This window comes from Sciurus carolinensis, chromosome 3 (assembly GCF_902686445.1).
Source record: "Sciurus carolinensis chromosome 3, mSciCar1.2, whole genome shotgun sequence".
NCBI classification, from domain to species: domain Eukaryota; kingdom Metazoa; phylum Chordata; class Mammalia; order Rodentia; family Sciuridae; genus Sciurus; species Sciurus carolinensis.
The window spans coordinates 5,494,378-5,513,402 of NC_062215.1; the positions used below are offsets into that span (position 1 = coordinate 5,494,378).

A 19,025-nucleotide genomic window follows, 5' to 3' on the forward strand; every position below is an offset into this window, starting at 1 on the left:
GTAAAAGGGCAAGAACACACCTGTTTCCCAGTGACCAGTAAGGTTAGATATCTCAAGAGACTACAAGCTGATTAAAACAGCAAAAGCTGAGTTCACAGAAAGTTGTTGGATCTCATTTCCTCTCCTTTGCTTGGTGAGGGAAGAGATAAGACAGTAACAACCCTGCAACAAGACCTTCACATGGGAACAGCCACAGAGCTCTGGACTCTACTCACAGTGCCTCTCATAAGGGAAGGTGCCATGAGGGTTACCAAATTCCCTCCTGAGCTATGGCCATGTGCCAAGACCATACTACAAGTGCTTAACCCCTTCCCCAAACGAGTTCCTCCTGATTAAGAGACAGACCAAAATTTCCTCTCTCTTCTAAACACTGCAGCTATTCATCCAGACTGCAAGGGCACAATGCTGAAGCCAGGCTGCTTAGCAACCCACCTTCTAGGCACCCACCCCCTGCCAATCAGGTGGGCACAGAGGAGGTCTGGAGTGGGCTAGGGTAGAGGAGGGTGGGAGGCAGGCCTGGAGCACTGCCACATCAAGTTCAGGTTGGAGTCATAAATCAGCTGCTTTATAAAAAGCACCAATCTCTCAGGGGACCAACAACAATCCCTTTGTAGAAGCAACTGAAGAAACCAATATTAAAGAGTTAGTCACTAACAAAATGTGGGACTGTAAAGTTTTCTTACATTTCCCCTCTAGGGGACAGCTTTCTTGGTACTGAATGTAGGAAAACTTCATCTGGGTACATCCTACCCACCCCAGTCAATATAAGGGACTGATCCGTGAACTCTAAGGGCCTCAAACTCACTGTTTCCCAAGGTCCTATTTTCTGCCACCCCATTTTCATGGACAAACATGCAGAGCTGAGGAAGGAGGCCTGATATTCACTGGAATCCTAATCCAGTGTCCATTCCTGAGTGACAGGAAGCTGGTCATGAAACATGCAAATGTCTCTTCAGAGGGAAAAATACTTGTCACCTCAGTGGCTTCCTAAGTACAGTAAAAGTTCAGGAGCCTCCCTGTGGCTTCTTATGGCCTTTTTGACCCCAGAGATGGAAGGGTATAGGGTGTGTGTGGTGATGAAGGGTGAATTCTGCATTTCACATAGGCTTGGCTGTCTTAGCTGAGGCTCTGTGGTCATATCTCAGGAAGAAAAGATAGTGGGGCAGAAACCACAGAGAGGAAGTATATTTGTATATTTTCCTTCTCTTCTGGTATTTTGCTTTATGCTCGCCCCACCACCTCCATTAGTCCTTTTACATATTAACTAAAAGAGAAAGGAAAACTTGGCAGTTGGTTTCCATTTGTGAACTGGTCTAGTCCTTGCTTTCTACCCTGTTAGAAGAATGGGACATGTCACAGAGCACTCAGCTGAGGTGCTAGGACTCTTAAATCCAAAACACAGGTTCACCTGACCTACCTCAGGGTAACTTGGTTCCATGGGCTCCAACTTTTGGTGTCTCCAAACAAAATGCTGACCAATGGACCATGGGCCTTATTCCAAGTGTGAGAAGATTCTCCTGCCTTAGAGAATCTGATAAGTCAAATGCATAAATGAGCCTGCATATCTTCAAAGCCATATGAGGCAGTGGACTTCAGGAAGTAGCCAGAAATATGGCACATCCTCCCAGTTGTCAAGCCAGAAACTAGGAATTCAAGTATCCATGACAGCTATCACAAGCTAGTCAGAGTCAGAAAACACGCATGAGGTATATTTTAAACGGCAGAGCTAAGGAGATGGAAGAAAGGGTCACATCATTCAACTACACTTGCTCTAGGAGAGTCCTGCCAAAGCCTTAGAGGCAGGAAGGGGAAGGGGAGTAATGAAGACACAAGTAAAAGCAATGAGAAATCACTGTTCCTCTTTCTTTCCCCCAAAGTCACATTTCAAAATGTACAGGGGACACCTGTCTTGACTTGTACAGATCCATCCCTCTGGCTTCCAGTTGGTTAAAGTAATGAACTCAGCCAGCAGATGAATTACCAGACAGTTGTCTGCATCAGCCAGGAGGCATGGAACTCAGAGCCCAGAGACAAGAAGACGACAGCACACATCCCTCAGGCAGAAAAAGTTGAGGAACTCTCCCAGTCTACAGGGAGGACGAAAAGAAAGCATCGCCCTAGGAAAGGAAAGCAGCTCCCTAGTTCAAGTCCAATTAATACACAAGGAAAAATAAAGCCCAGAAGTCAAAAGAAGCCATGTGAGAAGACAAGGGAGGGAGGAAAGAACCACTTGGGTTCACATGCAGAGCTGGCCAAAGAAACCAAACTCTGAGGCAAGGGCTCCTCTCCTGTCTCTACTCTCCCCATTCCCCAGCCTTCACCTGAGACTGAAGTCCCAACAGCTAAAGCACGAGGTAGCTGCAGCAGGCTGCAGTGCTGTGAACCCGCCAGTTTGACTTAACAGTGACAGAGCCCTGGCATCCTCAGGAATTACAGAACCTGGAATGTGGTTCTCCCTGCAGAGAATATAAAAGTCCAGTCACCAAAGGAAGGAAGTAAAAACAATATGGATTCATGAAGCCAGAGGAGCTGCCATGGAGCTGGGAGGATTTACTCAGAGAAGTAGCATATCCTGAAGCAGAGAACGGAGGTTTATTTACAGCCAGCAATGCTTTGTAGATCCTCTCTAGAACCAGTCCCACAAGGGACACACAAAGCTCCATCAACAAACACGTCCTAGTACTGGCAGCCTCCCACATCTGGATTCTGCCAATCTATGTTTTCTTTTCAGATTTGGGAATGGTAAGTACAGAGAAAGCACTCTGAGCAGCCTCTACCAGGGCCAGGAGACAGCATGCGATAGACAGGGTGTTTTCAGATGGGCAATCTAATTTGGCATATGGGGAGCCAGACTGGTAAAATACCAACCAAATCTTATCCTCTCAGCCCTGTGACAGCCACATGGTTACAGAACCCTAATGCTATCTCACTTAATAGCAGACTATTTACTGAAAAATGAATCTTCACATGGTTCTGAGGTCTTCTCCCCTTTCCACACTAGGCCTTTGCAATGCTTGCTCCCTGCCCACTGTCCCGTAGTAAGCCCTATGTAGTCCTCAGGCCTCAGCCTAAGGAAGCTCTACCCACACATCCAGTGACCACACCTTGTTCCACTGTGTGTGCCTGCAAACTGTCCAGCATATTGCCTGGTACAGTCAGTACCTGGCCCACAGGAGATAAAGCCCTCTTCATTGTCAGTTTTTCTTCAGTCTAGTGCAGGGTTTTGTGGTAACCTTCTGATGCAGTGTGGTAATGCCCAGGCTCCAAAGTTATTAAACTCCAGTTAGTTTCAATGTGTGGACCCTGAAAAATTCAGAAGAGGCAGCAAAGGAGCTAACAAAAGTGCCAGACTTGCAATAAAAGGGTGTCCCAGAACAGAGAGAAGGTTTGGACTGGCACCAATGGTGAATTAAAAAAACAAAACAAAAAAACATTTATTTGTTTGTTTATTTTGTGGGGTTGGTGAGAGACCCCAGGGCCTTGGGCATGCTAGGCAAGTGCTCTAACACTGAGTTATAGAATAACTGTATAGTTAGTTCACTTATTATTCCACAAGTAATTTATTGAGCATTTTATTATGTCTCAGGCAATAGGCAAAGCACTAGTGATAAAATACATATCCATCTAGGGTAATAGCTTTAGGTGTTATGCTAAACTCTTTTTTTTTTTCTTTTTTTTCTTTTTTGTGGTTCTAGGGATTGAACCCAGGGCCTTGTGCTTGTGAGGCAAGCACTCTACCAACTGAGCTATATCCCCAGCCCCTATGCTAAACTCTTCAAGCATGATCTTATTTAATGTTCAGCACAGCCCCAGAAAACCATCTCTGAAGCACCAGACAGCATTGCTGTTTCAGAAAGACTAGTATGCATCCCCAGGAAACCCTCCTGGGGGTATCAGAGTGACAGCTGAAAACAACTGTTTTCTGAGATGGATGTGAGTCACTTCAGGCCACCAAAAAAGCAGCAATTCTAGATTACTTCTGTCAAAATAACTTCAGTCCCCAGAATAAAAATGATGCTGGTTTAACAGTCACGGGAGTGGGGGTGGGTGGAGGGAGTGCTGTATGCAACCCCAAAGCTCAGTCAAGTCACAGAACCCAAGGCTGTGTGGGAACATTAGCCCCTGTGGTCCAGATGCCAGCCCCTACAGGCAGGAGAGCCCTGGAGAAAGCCCATGACCAGCACATTTCCTTCAGTGTATCCTGTGGGCCAGGATTGGGCCACTGCCATGGCACAGTGCCTGCCCAGGGATGGAAACACTGCACTTATCAGAAAAATGGGCGGAAGTTGGTGGGGCTGCTTTAAATGATCTGGAATTGCCTTCACTCCCAGAGAGCTTACTGACAGGAAGGCTCAGCCCCCCAACCAGAGCCAGAGAAGGTTTCTCCATGAAGGGTTAAACAGGAGGCTGTCAAGACAAATTAAGCCAGCTCTAGAACTGGCCTTGTAGACTGAGGAAAAGGCAGGGAGGGCAAAGAAAATGGCCTCTTTCTCTATTTGAAAAATCTAGTTAAAACAAAGCTGTGGTTCGGCATGGCCATGAATGTTTTGCCGCATAAAACACACTGCAACCAACCAGACTTCAATGTAAAAGCAAAAGTTGGACCAGAAGCCATTTCCCAAGAGGAGATTTTTGCAATGTGACTATTCCAACAGTCATCTACATTTGATTCAAGACACTTGAGGATTTTTGTTTATTTTTTGAGTAGCAGGGCAGTAGATTTATTATAAAGACAAGATATGAATTTGAGACTGAAAGTTTAGGCAACAGCACAGAAGAGAAGTACACGTGAGGATTTTTAGTCTGTTGAAAGTTATAAAGGATAAGAGAGGGCCATTCCATTCTGCCCTTCCTTGTCCTGGAGTGCCAGGAGTGGGCTGTGTATGGGGACAGAGATTGCCTCACACCAAAGATCTGAGTAGTCAAGCCTTCAGCGGAGGGGTCGGGCCACACTTTACCTTCATGTATTTCCAAAGGACAGTCTCCAGGTTAAAGCCTGTTTTTCGGAGGGTGGGGGGCGGTTGGAGTCAGACAAGTACAAAAGAGACAGCTCTGTGAGGCTGAGAATGGCAAAGTGAAGATTCTGAGACTCAACCCTATGTGGCCATCAAATTGCATTATTCCTTCTGAGAGGTGAGAGCTACCCTGAGGTGTTAGAATAACATCCTGAAAGCCAGGAGGGGGAACTGCCAACTGGTAGTCATCTACTTATGGGCAGGAAGGGGATTCATCATCCTGAGGGCCAGAAGGAATGCCAGTGCTTAAAGAATGCTGGGAAAAAGTGACCAAACTCCAAAGTTAGGAAAATAGAACAAAACCCCACTGAACTCAGAAATCATGAAGCAGGATTTCGAGAGACATAGATTAAAACAGAAGGTGGGAAGTGCTAGATCCCTAAGGACAGGCAGTTTTCTGCATCATATAATTTCAAAAAGATGAGTCCCAGCTGGGGAGGGAGGGACTCGGCCACACCTCAGTTAGCAATCCACGGCATTTAGTCCCGAGGGGAAGGAGGTGTGTTGGGGCTTGCACGGTTGATAGGAGGGTAGACTGGGCATGTTGTGGCTCCTTCTGGCTGCAGAACCAGGGAGAAGCAGGCAAGTTGGGGCTCCTGTTTTCTTGGAGCAAGTATGGTCAACAAGATCCTTTTGGCAGTGTGGTAGAGCCAAGAAGGGGTAGAGAGAGAACAGTCGTTATTCTTTCACTCCAGAAAGCGACTTCTAAAGCCTGTCCTGTCTGTTCTCATTTCTGCTGCTCAGAACAGGTTATCACCCAGGCAGATCCCTAGACAGCAGCCTGGACTGGGTCCTCCTGAGCATGCCTATTCCCAAGAGCTTCTAGAAATTCCATGCCTCCCAGTTCCTCAGGGGCAGTCTTAACATTGTTGAGGACAGTCTAAAGAAGGTCATTCATCATGCTGAGATAGATGACAGAAATGCCAGATGCTAGGTATGTTTGGGTATTCTCAATAGTTCAAAGGTCACATTACTATTTCCAAAAAGAACAGATGATTCACCAAACAGCAAAGGTCAAGGGCCATTTCCTTCTTAGAAATGTCCTAGGTGACCAGCACTTCTTTTTCTATTCAGCACTCAAAAGATCACAGGAAATGGGAGACAGAACAAGGGTAGGTGGAACACTAAAACTAAACTGGAGGGGCCAGTATGCTCTCCCTCTCTCACAGCCTTCCTCCCACACTGTAAACAGAACTCATTGAAAGCTAACATTTATTACTCTATCCTCACAACAACCCTACAAGGCAGACAGTATTAATAATTTCCATTTTGCAGACGAGTGAACTGAGGTAACATACGATGAAGAAGTTTGCCTAGTAAATGGTAATGTTGAAATCCCCAACTCTGTCTGACTCCAAAGTCCAGTTATATAGATTCCCAACTTCTAGTAACTGATTCTATGAAGTTGCTGGATAAACCATCGCGGGAGCCAACATCAAAGAGCAATGAGGGATGACTCTAGCAGGCCAGAGTGGAGCAGGTGATAAACCCTGGACTTAAGAGGAAGACGGCCAGATTTATTGCCTTCAGCTATAAGGATCAGGAGAAGCCACTCCCGAGCCCATGGTGCCCCAGTGAGTAATGCCTGAGTGGACTTGAACGGAAGGGCTGGTGATGAAGACTAAGATACAAACAGTGGGTGCTGCCACCCTGTCCTCAGCTTACAGACTTCATGGGAACTCACACAAGAAAAGTCATCCAATGCTAATCAAAACTACACTAAGATTCCATCTCACCCCAATTAGAATGATGATTATCAAGAATACAAGCAACAATAGGTGTTAGAGAGGATGTGGGGAAAAAGGTACACTCATACATTGCTGGTGGGGATGTAAATTAGTGCAGCCACCCTAGAAAGCAGTGTGGAGATTCCTTAGAAAACTTGGAATGGGGGGCTGGGGAGATAGCTCAGTTGGTAGAGTGCTTGCCTTGTAAGCATAAGGCCCTGGGTTCAATCCCCAGCACCACCCCCCAAAAAAAAAGAAAAAAAAGAAAACTTGGAATGGACCCACCATTTGACCCAGCTATCCCACTCCTCGGCCTATTCCCAAAGGACTTAAAATCAGCATACTACAGAGATACAGCCACATCAATGTTCATAGCTGCTCAATTCACAATAGCCAGATTGTGGAACCAACCTAGATGTCCTTCAGTTGATGAATGGATAAAGAAACTGTGGTATATATACAATGGAATATTACTCAGCTATAAAGAATAATAAAATTATGGCATTTGCAGGCAAATGGATGAAATTGGAGAATATCATGCTAAGTGAGATAAGCCAATCTCAAAAAACCAAAGGACGAATGATCTTGCTGATAAGCAGATGATGACTCATAATGGGGGGTGGGGGGGCAAGAATGGAGGAAGGAGAGATTGTATAGAGGGAAAAGAGGGGTGGGAGGGGTGGGGGGAAGGAAAAAAATAACAGAATGAATCAAACATCATTACCCTATGTAAATGTATGATTATGCAAATGGTATGCTGTTACTCCATGTACAAACAGAAACAACATGTATCCCATTTGTTTACAATAAAAATAAATTAAAAAAAAAAAAAAGTCATCCAATCCTGAATACAACTTAAACTCTCTTTTCTTCCTGGGCAACCACATGCGGACTCCCAGTGAGAGCTGGAGCTTCCAAACATGAGTTATTTCCTCTGATCTGACCATAAAGGGAACACAGCATGTTTCCCATTCAACAGAGAATCTTACTGCAGAGAAACTGTAAGCACAGCATTTGACTATGTAACAACTATAAAAATATATTCAGGTTTGGCTACTGTAATGTACTAATTCTGGATTTAATCTAGTAGCTGAAGCAAACATGAATATGAAGCAACTGGCATGAAAGATGCTGCTGATGCTGGAATCATCATAAGAACTAAAGTTGGTGGATCTCAACAGACTTTTTCTTTTTCAAAATCACTCCCTATTTGGAACACTCAGAAAATTAAAATCATTTTTCTTATAGTAGCTTAATTAACATATAACTCATATACTTTACATATATATATTTTTTTCTTTTTCTTTTTTTTTTGCAGTGCTAGGGATTGAACCCAGGGCCTCACCTCTACCCCCAGCCTCATATAATTTCCCCCCACACAACTCTTAAGTGTTCAGTTAAATTTTTCATTTATGTTATGTTGCCATTAATATTACTGACTACAGCAACACTGGAACTGGAAACAAAACTGGTTGTGTATATGTATATATATGTGTTATTATAGGCAAACAAAAAACATAGAAGAACATGGGTGTATTGTTATATGTTTAGATGAATTTTTCTTTTATAAAATATTCAATCTTACCATAATAATTTGACAATAAAATATAAAAACAAAACTGACAGAATCACCATTAGGAAAGTAGGGCCATATAATCTTGTTCATCTCAAAGAAAAGGTTCAGCTAGATTCAGTAATCCCAACCTATAATCCCAGAGACTTGGGAGGTTGAGGTAGGAGGATTCCAAATTCAAAGTCAGCCTAGAGAACTTAGCAAGACTTTGTCTCAAATAAAAATTAACAAGAGCTGGGGATGTAGCTCAGTGGTAAAGCTCCCCTGGGTTCAATCCTCTATATTGGAAGAAAAAGTCCAAATATAAGCTCTAAAGAGATAACGCTTACTCTCCCACCCTGAAAAGTAGTTTTTAACTCAATCTAATGGTTGTCCAGAAGCACACCAAATATACAAAAATGATTCTGTTTTCTATGTTGCAAAAAGGATCCGTGGTTCTGCCAGGCACAATGGCACCCACCTGTAATCCCAGTGACTTGGTGAGATCCCATCTCAAAATAAAAAGTACTGGGGATGCAACTTGGTAAAGCATCCCTGGGTTCAATCCCCAATACCAAAGGCAGGGGGAAGAACCCGTGGTTCCTATTCCATCCTACCTTACATTCTCTCTCTCTCGGTACTGGGTACTAAACTCATGGCTTTGCATATACCAGGCAAATACCTTACCACTAAGCCACATCCCCAGCCCTTTTCATTTATTTTGAGACAGTCTGGCTAAGTTGTTGAGTTTGGTCTCAAACTTGCAAACCTCCTGCCTCAGCCCAGCTACTTGCTCTCTTAAATATTCCTTAATGTCAGGATGACCAGAAACCTATGCCACTTTTTTATAAAAAGCTTTAGCATCTTCCTTTTGAACTTCAGAGTGCTGGAGGTGTAGCAAGCACACCCAGAGCACAACCAGAAAAACTTCTTGCTTTGTAGAGACAATGCAGAAGCTGGCACTTGTTCCAGTCTCTTCATTTATACTATCAATAAAAAGAATATAAGATTTCAATCTTTAGTGCTGTCCATGGGCAACTGTTGGCCAGCTCCTGAAAGTTCTTCCTAAAATCAGTGGTCAACAACAAATTCCTGAGAAATAAGCTCCTTGGGCAGTTTTCAGTTTCCAGACCTTTGATTCTGACACTTTGAGAGATCAATAATAGGGGCTGGGGTTGCAGCTCAGTGGTAGAGCACTCGTTTAGCACACGTGAAGCCCTGGGTTCGAGATCCTCAGCACCACATACAAAAAAAAGGCATTAAAAAATATATATATATATATTTGTGGTGGTTGTCCCCCCCAAAAAAAAAATGAAAGAAAGATTAATAATAATGAGGAAGAATTAGAAAAAAAGAGCATGAGGAAATCATTGAGTCAAATTCACCCAATACAAATCTGTCATCTAGACTCTGAATGAATAATAAATATGCAGTAACTGAAAAACCTGACTGAATTCAGGGTGGGCAAGTACAGCCACTGGGGGCAAAGAAGCATACACTTAGCTGAGATGAGCCTTCAGGGGAGGGCACGTGAGGACTTATATCACCCACCCAGGGAACTCTAAGATACTCTACCAAGGTACCATGACAAGCTTACAAAGGTGCCATAGGGTATTTAAACATTTCACGGTAAATAGCATTACTTAACATCTGTCAGAAACAACACAAATTTATATGTACTATTTTTTAAGCAGAAACTGAATTGTGAGGACAGTAATACTTAAGTATTTGGAGCTAATTTCTTAGGAATGAGAACCATTATTTCTCTGGCCTAGGAATTCCAAAAAAACACTACTGAGACACCACCGGTGGTTAGCTGGAAAGACATGGCAACTTCTGCCTTATGGAGCGGGGGCATACAAGGAGACACAGCTCTACTGCCAAGGCTGAGTACACCACACAGCTGCACTTCACCCGTAAGAAGCACTTTCACATGTGTTCTCCTGTATCACTGCCATGGCCAACTTCACCCATAAAGTGAGTGGAGTGCAGGGGTGTACCTGTGTTCCCACAGTTGGAGGGCAGCCAAACTGGGGCACTACCTGGGGCTTCTCATGGCAAGCCACCAGCATAGCTTGAAACCGTGAACTCTGCATTTCGGCACTACTCTCAGGCTCCAAGAATCTTTATTTTTTTGTGGTGATGAGGATTGAACCTAAAGGTGCTCTAACATTGAACTACACCCCTGCCCTTATTATTTTTCATTTTGAGACAGGGTCTCACTAGTTGCTAAAGCTGACCTCGAATTTGTGATCCTCCTACTTCAGCCTCCCAAGTCACTGAGATTTTAGATATGTGCCACTGTGCCAAGCAGGCTCTTAAGAATCTTAAAAAGGCGTAGGTTTTGCTTTGTTTTGTTTGTTTTTACTTTAACTGGGGTCACACACACCTTTACAAAAAATGCTGGAACAACCCCCCCTCCCCCCAGTAACGTCACCTCTTTGACCCAGAGACACTATTTTGCTTTTAGAGATGCTTGTTCTTGAGCCACAAGTATTCTTTCCCTAGACCACAGCTTGGACCACAAGACCTCAGGGAGGCAGCAATCTCAGTCCCTCCAAGCCAGTTGGCAACAGGTTGCTCCATCTTTCTAGCTTCAGGTCATCAAACCCTGTTTGTTTTCAAAGGAAGGGTGTGTCAGGGACAGTAAGTGAGTGGAAATTCCTCCATCCACAGGAACTGTAGGAGTGGAGAAAAAAAAATAAACAAGGGAAAACATTCCAGGGTAACGGAGGTAAAATATGGACAGTGGAGAGTGCAAAGGGTACCAAGGATAATCAGATGGAAGAAATGCTTGAGCCACCAGGCGCCCCTTCCCTGAAGTGAGGACCTAACAAAGGAAAGTCACTGCTAGTCTGATTTTTTCTAAGACAGCAGTGCCACCTTTTGTTGAGTAAGGTTCATACAAGGGTCAGGATGCTCACTGAGGGAAGATTAGAAACCTGAAGTTAGAGAAAAAGAATGTAACCGAAGCACCAAAATGTTCTACTTCCTGTGGTACACTTAGCTCACTCCCAACCTCTACTTCTCTAGTCTGGGGCAAACCCTGCACTCATAGAACATTGTCATTGACACCTGTAGCTGATGGGACAGAACTGAAAACACCCTGCATAGGCAAGTCCGGAGTTACCATTTTTAAATCAAACTTCCAAATGAGGGATTTTGTACTCATAGGTAACCCTTAACATCAGTGATTTAAAAAAAACAAAACAAAACAAAACAAAACCAAAAAAACAGAGCAATTTCCAGTCTTTGTATTTTTTTCCCCTGGTGCGGGGATCAAACCTAGGACCTTGGGCATGCTACTGCTGAGTTACATCCTTAGTCCCAGTCTTGGTACTCTTTTCTTTTTTTCTTTTGGTACTGGGGATTGAATCTAGGGGTGTTTTTACTACTGAGCTACATTCCCAGTTCTTTTCATCTTTAATTTTGAGAGGGTTCTTGCTAAGTTGCCAAGACTGGCCTTGAACTTGCAATCCTCCTCCTCAGCATCCCCAGTCACTGGGATCACAGGCATATGCCACTGTGCCTGGGTCCTTTCACCTTTATGACTGCTCTTCTGAGCATAGTGCAGTTTAAAGCATGAAATTTACCATTCTGAAACAGGCCAATGACACAGTGTGACGAGCCTGAGAAGTGAGCAGGAGTTCTGTCAGCTGTGTTATTTCCTACTAGTGCTACTGAACACAGATATAATTGACATTATTAAGCCAAGTACTGTACTTTTACTTAGTCAATCCTCATAAAACAAATGTGGTAGATTTTATTACGATGCCTATTTTCCAGACAAGAGACTGAGGTTAAGGGAGAGTTGGAATTCAAACCTGGATCTAATTCCAGAAATTTAACTTCTCTCCATCATGGTGGGCTGAATCATCTTACTCTGGATACTCTACTACCCACAAAGAGGAACTTAAATTTTTGCAGAAAAATAAAAGTTACCCATACAACGATTTAATATACTAATCCACCATTTCTGTTTTGAAAGAATAGTGATTCTTGAAGTTGGTTTGCAGTTCCCTGGGAGTCTGCAAAGTCTTAAGTATTTCCTAACAGTATTTTTTTTTCACTATGCTGCCATTTGCAGAAGCAATGATGGGTAATTTGATGGACAAATAAAGGTCAAGTGGCACCAAACTATAGCAGTAGTTACTGTAAACTCAGTTTATTAAAAAGAGAAAAAGAAAAGCCATTTTCATTTAAGAACAATATCCTTGGCAAAGCAGAAAAAAGTTTTATTAAATCCTGATCCTTGAAAAAATGTTCAATCTCTTTAATGCTGTGCGTGATGAACTGAGGGGTACGTGTGAACACTTTTGTTGCATGTCAAAGTAAGAGGGCTGCTCAAGGGAAAGCACATATGGCGACTGCCTGAGTTCCAAGCATGAACACCATTTCTACATCACAGAATGACCACAGACACACTGGTTATTTGATCTAAGGTATCTGGCAGGCATTTTCTGAAATATGAAGCATGTCACTTCCAGGAAAACTCTGATAATACTTACTGGTAACACAATTTAAGCTTTCAAGGAAAAATGGTTAGAATATTGGATAACATACTCCCCACTGTACACTTGACAGATTTCTCATACTTAACTGTTTGTCTGGTAAGATTAGTGATGACACTCATAAATGTGATTTTGCTTTTTTGATATTATAGAACAAAATGTGTCAACATGTGGGAGAGCTGTGTAACACAGTAAACCAACATTTTTTAAAATCACCAGTGTCTGATGATATAAAATCATGCAAGGGTAAAAGATCCAATGAAAGTATAAGACAGATCTGAAGCTGGGCATAGGCCTGTAATCTCAGAGACTTGCAAACAGATTTGCAAGTTCAAGGTCAGCCTCAGCCAACAAGACTGTCTCCAAAAAAAAAAAAAAAAAAAAAAAAAAAAAGCTATTAGGGATACAGCTCAGTGGCAAAGAGATCATGGTTCAATTCCCAGTACCAAAGGAAAAAAAGTATAGACAGACCTGTGGATTTTATATTACAAAAAGTTCACTGATAAGGTTCACATTCCACAAGGCAACTAACCTTTAGGAAACTACCACTTGATAAAGTATCAAAGAAGAATATCAATTACCTTAAGGGCTATTAAAATACTGTTCTTTTCAACTACTCACTGTGTAAAGTCAGATTTTCTTCAAATATTTTCACTGAATGTGAAAGCATTTATGAAAATCCAGCTTTCTTCTATTGACACATATTTTGTTTCAGGAATACTTGTTTTTCACAAAAGCGTTATCTGTGTTAATTTGTAATGGGCTGAATTTTGTTACTTTAAAATAATATAACTTTAATTTTTTTCACTTTTAACCGCCCCCCTGCCCCTCAGTACTGAAGACTGAACTCAATGGTGCTCTACCACTGAGCTATATTCCCAGCCCTTTTTATTTTGAGGACAGGGTCTCCCTAAGTTGCTGAGGTTGGCCTTAAACTTGCAATTCTCCTGCTTTATCCTCCCAAGTAGCTGGGATTTCAGGCTGGCTCCTAGTTTTTAGAAAATACCAATAGATAAAATTTAAATGAACAGAAGTTTTTTGGGATCCTGAGTTTCTTTCCCCCTGTACTGGGATCAAACCCAAGAACTCACGCATGCTAGACAAGCACCATACCACTGAGCTACACCGAAAGTACCAGGATCCTCAATTTTTAATTGTGTAATAACAATCAAAATGTTTTAAGGATAGCTATAAAAAAATTAAAAGTGGATCTTGAAAAGCCAAAGCAGAACAGAGAATGCCATCTAGTGGAATAGACAGTTATGACAGCAACTTGCTTGCTAACCCCCCCCCAAAAAGACTTCCAACACAGACGCAACTCCAGTAACATGTTCTATTGTTAGAAACTTCACAAATTTAAAACAGAAATATTCAAATTAAGAGTTTAGAAGAAAAAACCTTAATATATCAATTAAATTAAAACCTTAAAATATCAATTAAAATAAAACTTAAATGTGCCAGAAAAACTCTGGGTTTGAGATACAGGCTGCTACCTGGAATAAAGTCTGACACCAGATCTGATGGCAGGTTCATACTGTGAAGGGATTATTTCTAGTCATTAGAATGCAAAGAGGACTCTCTAAGATAAGTTTCTGGGAGCCTGTGGTAACTGGAGGCATCTAAGCTGGCAACTCTATATAAACTCTCCACCATGTTCTCCAAAATAACTAAATCAAGTTACCTTGGGATTGGACTTGCTGTTCTGATTCCTGAGGCATGTCCAACAGGAATAGGAATTATTCCACAAAAACTTTTATTTTCACAGGAAAACTTGAAATTCAAGTGACTGAATGATGTATGGTAAAGCGTATCAATCAAGGAGCAAGTAGAAACGATAGGTCTTTTCAATCCCAATGTGGAACTGAGAAAGAAAAAGCTGAGCACGAAAGACACATTTACAATCTCCCTGAGTTTGCCTTTTCGTGGTGTCTGTCCATCCCTGTCTCCCCTCTTTCTTTATTAACCACATGTAGCCCACCCTTAAGTCAACTTTCCCAGACAACTTTCCAGTTTGAGCACAGGTTACAACTGCACACATAAGGTTCTAGGTCTGGCAAATCTTCTTTTCCCTCCACAACTCAAGTCCAACACCTGATAGCTCTACCAGCTTGTATACACAGGCTCTATGGTCCTTGTACCCAAATCCTACAATAGAATAACATAAACACTACTACTACTGTCTGTTTTCTTTCTGCAAGTTGAGCAGTGTGGGACCTTCTTTGAACTAGGTCACAGATTTGCCTTATGCCTTCCTGGAATGCCCATGCAAATTCTTAGGCCTGGATTCTTCGCTCTGTGTAGAAAGTAGTTTGCACTTAATTTTCAGGGTTCATATTTTCTTTCTCTTGCATGCTAGGGACCAAAATTACTTTTCTTTTTCTTCTTTGCACTGCTGGGGACTGAATCCTGGGCTTTGTGCATGCCAGGGAAGTATTCTGCGACTAAGCCATATTCCCAGCTGCAAAACTTACTTTTTGGTAAAATATATTATTACCAGGAATGGTGGTGCATTCCTGTAATACCAATGACTTGGAGGCTGAGGCAGTTAAGATTGCAATATTGAGGCCAGCCTCAGCAATTTAGCAAAGCTCTAAGCAAGTTATCAAGACCCTGTCCCAAAATAAAACATAAAAAGGGCTGCAGATGTGGCTCAGTGCTCCTGGATTCAATCCCTAGGATAACAACAAAAAGTGAACCATCCACAGCCTTTCATAAATTTATTTCAAAGACTGCAAGAGTTGTATCCATTCACAGAATCAGCTGAAATATACAACAACTCACACTATATTTTCAGATATACTGTTGCTCTCCATACCGGTGGGTTTCATATCTGTGTTCAACCATGGATCCACAATATTTGAAAAAAATCGCATATGTACTAAATATTTCCTAAACATAAGAGTGTAGCAATTATTTTCATAGCATTTACTGTACTAATATTTTAAGTTACCTAGATGACTTAAAGTATAGAGGAGGACACACACGGGTTGTATGCAAACACTATATCATTTTATCTAACGACTGTGAGCATCTGCAGATTTTGATATCCACACAGTGCGGTGGTAGGATGTCCTGGAACTAATCACTGAGGGACTACTATTATATTGTAATTGAATAGTTTCCCTAAATACTACTAAGTCATCTAGGTCATCTTGAAGGTTTCACCTGGTTTTGAAGCAGTTTTTTGTTTTTGTTTTTGGTACCAGGGATAGAATCCAAGGGTACTTAACCACTGAGCGAGATCCCCAGCCCTTTTTATGTTTTATTTTGAGACAGCATCTTGCTAAATTGCTTAGGGCCTCGATAAGTTGCTGAGGCTGGCTTTGAACTTGTGATCTTCCTGCTTTAGCCTCTTGAGTTCCTGGGATCACAGGCATGAGCTATCATACCCAGCTCTAAGTATATTGTTTTTGGATTTTTTTAAAAAATATTTTTAGTTATAGATGGACACAATACTGTTATTTTATTTATTTTTATGTAATGCTGAGGATCAAACCCAGTGACTCACACGTTAGGCAAGTGCTGTATCACTATAGCCCCAGTCTTTTATTTTATTTTTTTTTTGTGGTGGTACTGGGGATTGAACCCAGGACCTTGCACACACTAGGCAAGCATTTTACTACTGAGCCACATATCTAGCCCCAACTTCCAGTCTTCTTCATGCCTAGTCCTCACCCCGAGTCCTTTTTATTTTTTATTGAGACAGAGCCTTGATAAATTGCCCAGGCTGGCTTCAATCTTGTAATCCTCCAGTCTCAGACACCCAAGTAGCTGGGATTACAGGTATGCTCCAGCGGGACTGGATTCAAAGCAGTTTTTAAGTGCAAAACTTGATCCCTCTTCCCCAGGCCCAGAGTCATGGAATTAGTTTTTCTCTTTAACGGGGGGGGGGGGGGGCCTGTCTCATAAAGACTCCTCAAAAGACAAATGTCCAATGTCCAGTGAATAACACAGCAGTTTAATCTGAACAAGGGGTCTTAACCTTTATCACTAATGGACTACTAAGAAACATGACAGGAATCCCAGGTAATTACTTTCAGCTGCTACTGGGATGGACCTATGGGAAGAAATGGCATCATGAAAATAAGTGTGTTTTTCTGACCATTCAACACGGCTTGCCCAAGAGTGGAAGTGCACATCCCTAGGAAAATGAGGGTTGGGATCAACATCCCGAGCTGTTGGGGTGAGGCCCCCCACTGGTCTGATCCTCTTAGAGACCTTTTTGCACTTCTAGAAGTCTAAGAGAATCCCAAGTACACATGGCAACCCTCATGCCTTCCTGATTCCCACTAAGCACCACCTGGGATACAGAGCAAGTGTGGGTTGTGAGACTCAGGTCTCTTGCCTTTCTAGTTCAGAGTCTGGCACAATCAGATAGCCTGAAAATTCACTCTGCCTCAGGATTTATTCATTCCTAGGTTGTCTCAAAGATCTTTCTTCATAAAGCTGGCACCTTAAAAATGCCACATGGTCACACAATTAATTATTAGTGGGACAGATTGTGACTAGACATATGAACTGAGCCATGATGTTAAAATGCCTTGTTCGTATCCAGCCACCCCACCACAGCCAACACCAAATACCTTTGGGTCATCAGCCTCAGGTTTTTCAGTCTCTGAATCGTCATCTTCCTACAAGACAAAGAATTTAGAGGATTAAGCTTAAAGGAGTGGGCCTGAGGGTCTCACATGCATAACTAAGGTTGGAGCAAAAAGCCCATTTACCCAGTGGGGGTCATCCCACCAAGAACCCCTCCCCTACCACATGACCCACAGCTAGAGAAAAAGAAGGGGAAAAGGAGATGTTCTGGGGAAGGCGGAGATCCAAAAACATCAGCAGGTCAAAGTCAACAGTTACTCCAGTGGTGCCACAGTCCACATCAATGAAAAAGCCCAAGGTAAAATATTACATAAAAAGTGGAAAGAAGTTGTAATATGCTTCAGAAAAGATTAAAGCTAGGTTACAGGATAAAACAAGCACAGTGTTTCCACTGAAATATGAATTATTTAAAAATCAGGATTATGAACCTTCCCCCCCTTGACTTTCACATCCACAAATATAACAGCTTTAGACCTACCATAACATTGTTCAACATTTAAAAAGAGCTGTGACTCACACATCTATATCCTGGCACCTCAACCAGTGGAATTTATACTAACATGAGCACAAAGAGGTAGACACATGACCAGAGCAAGTGACCCAGGAAAGGCAGGATTAACGGGTAATGCACAATCTTTCCTGGGTCCCAGTTGAATGGGTTCTGCCTCCATTAAGAGCTTACATTACTGCCACTGATCCATTCTATCTGCCTTCTTCCTTATCCGAATGAGCACCATGTGAGTAAGCCACTGTTCAGAGCAAGACCACCATTCCACCCAACACTTACGCAAATGCAATGAAAGTCAAAAGTTAGGCACAGCTACCTTGTTAGTTAGCTAACTAAATCCATGTCATTGCCATTCCCTGCAGCACTCCCAATACATGAAAGCCTTTTAGTGCCCAGGAAAAACTGATTCAATTTGACACTGTTATTTTCAACAAAGCTACACTTTAACCAAACATGACACAGCATTCCAGATGTTACTATAAACACCACCTAACAGTTGTAAACAAATATAGTAACTATTTTGAGACTTAACTGCCCTGTAAGGTGCCAGTGAGTCAAAGGCTTTGGATGCAATCTCCATAATCTCCTTAAAATGAAATCAGTCAAATAATCAGTGATGGAGCCCAGCTGAACACAATCATATTTCAGAATGTCTATACTGGGATTGGTGAAATTTTATTAAAATATGAAACAAAGCTTAAATATGATGTAAATCCTAAGCAAAGCAAATATGGAACATTTCAAAAATATACATTATGCAAATGTATTAAAGAAAAGTTATGAGGATTAAGGCAGTATATACATACTTGAGAAAAGTCAAGAAAAGATCTTACAAGTTTTTCTAAGAAAATTAACTGAATTATCAGCATTAACAGGAGAGGCTAAAGACATGAAAATACTTTTCAAAAGAGCACAGAATACATTTCTATTAATTTGGAAAGCCATGGTGCTGGGAACTGAATCCAGGGCCTACTAGGCAAGTGCTCTACCACTGAGTTACACTATTGGCCCTAATTTGTAAAGTATTTTAATGCTAAAATTTACATGTAAACAAGTAACAAAAATTTCAACATGTTTCAATTCAAACTGTTGCAAAGTAGCCAGATTCAATCA

General features: G+C 42.0%; 1 protein-coding gene across 3 annotated transcripts in view; it reads right to left on the reverse strand.

The window, feature by feature from the left end:
• Positions 1-19,025, reverse strand: part of Sap30bp (SAP30 binding protein) — a 38,743-nt gene that overhangs the window by 17,407 nt on the left and 2,311 nt on the right. For 2 of the 3 annotated variants that reach the window (XM_047545894.1, XM_047545895.1), the window contains exon 3: positions 17,389-17,436. The exons of the other annotated variant lie outside the window; for it this stretch is intronic. In XM_047545894.1, the coding sequence (XP_047401850.1) occupies positions 17,389-17,436 (48 nt within the window). The remainder of the gene's footprint in view (positions 1-17,388; positions 17,437-19,025) is intronic. 3 annotated transcript variants of the gene reach the window in all.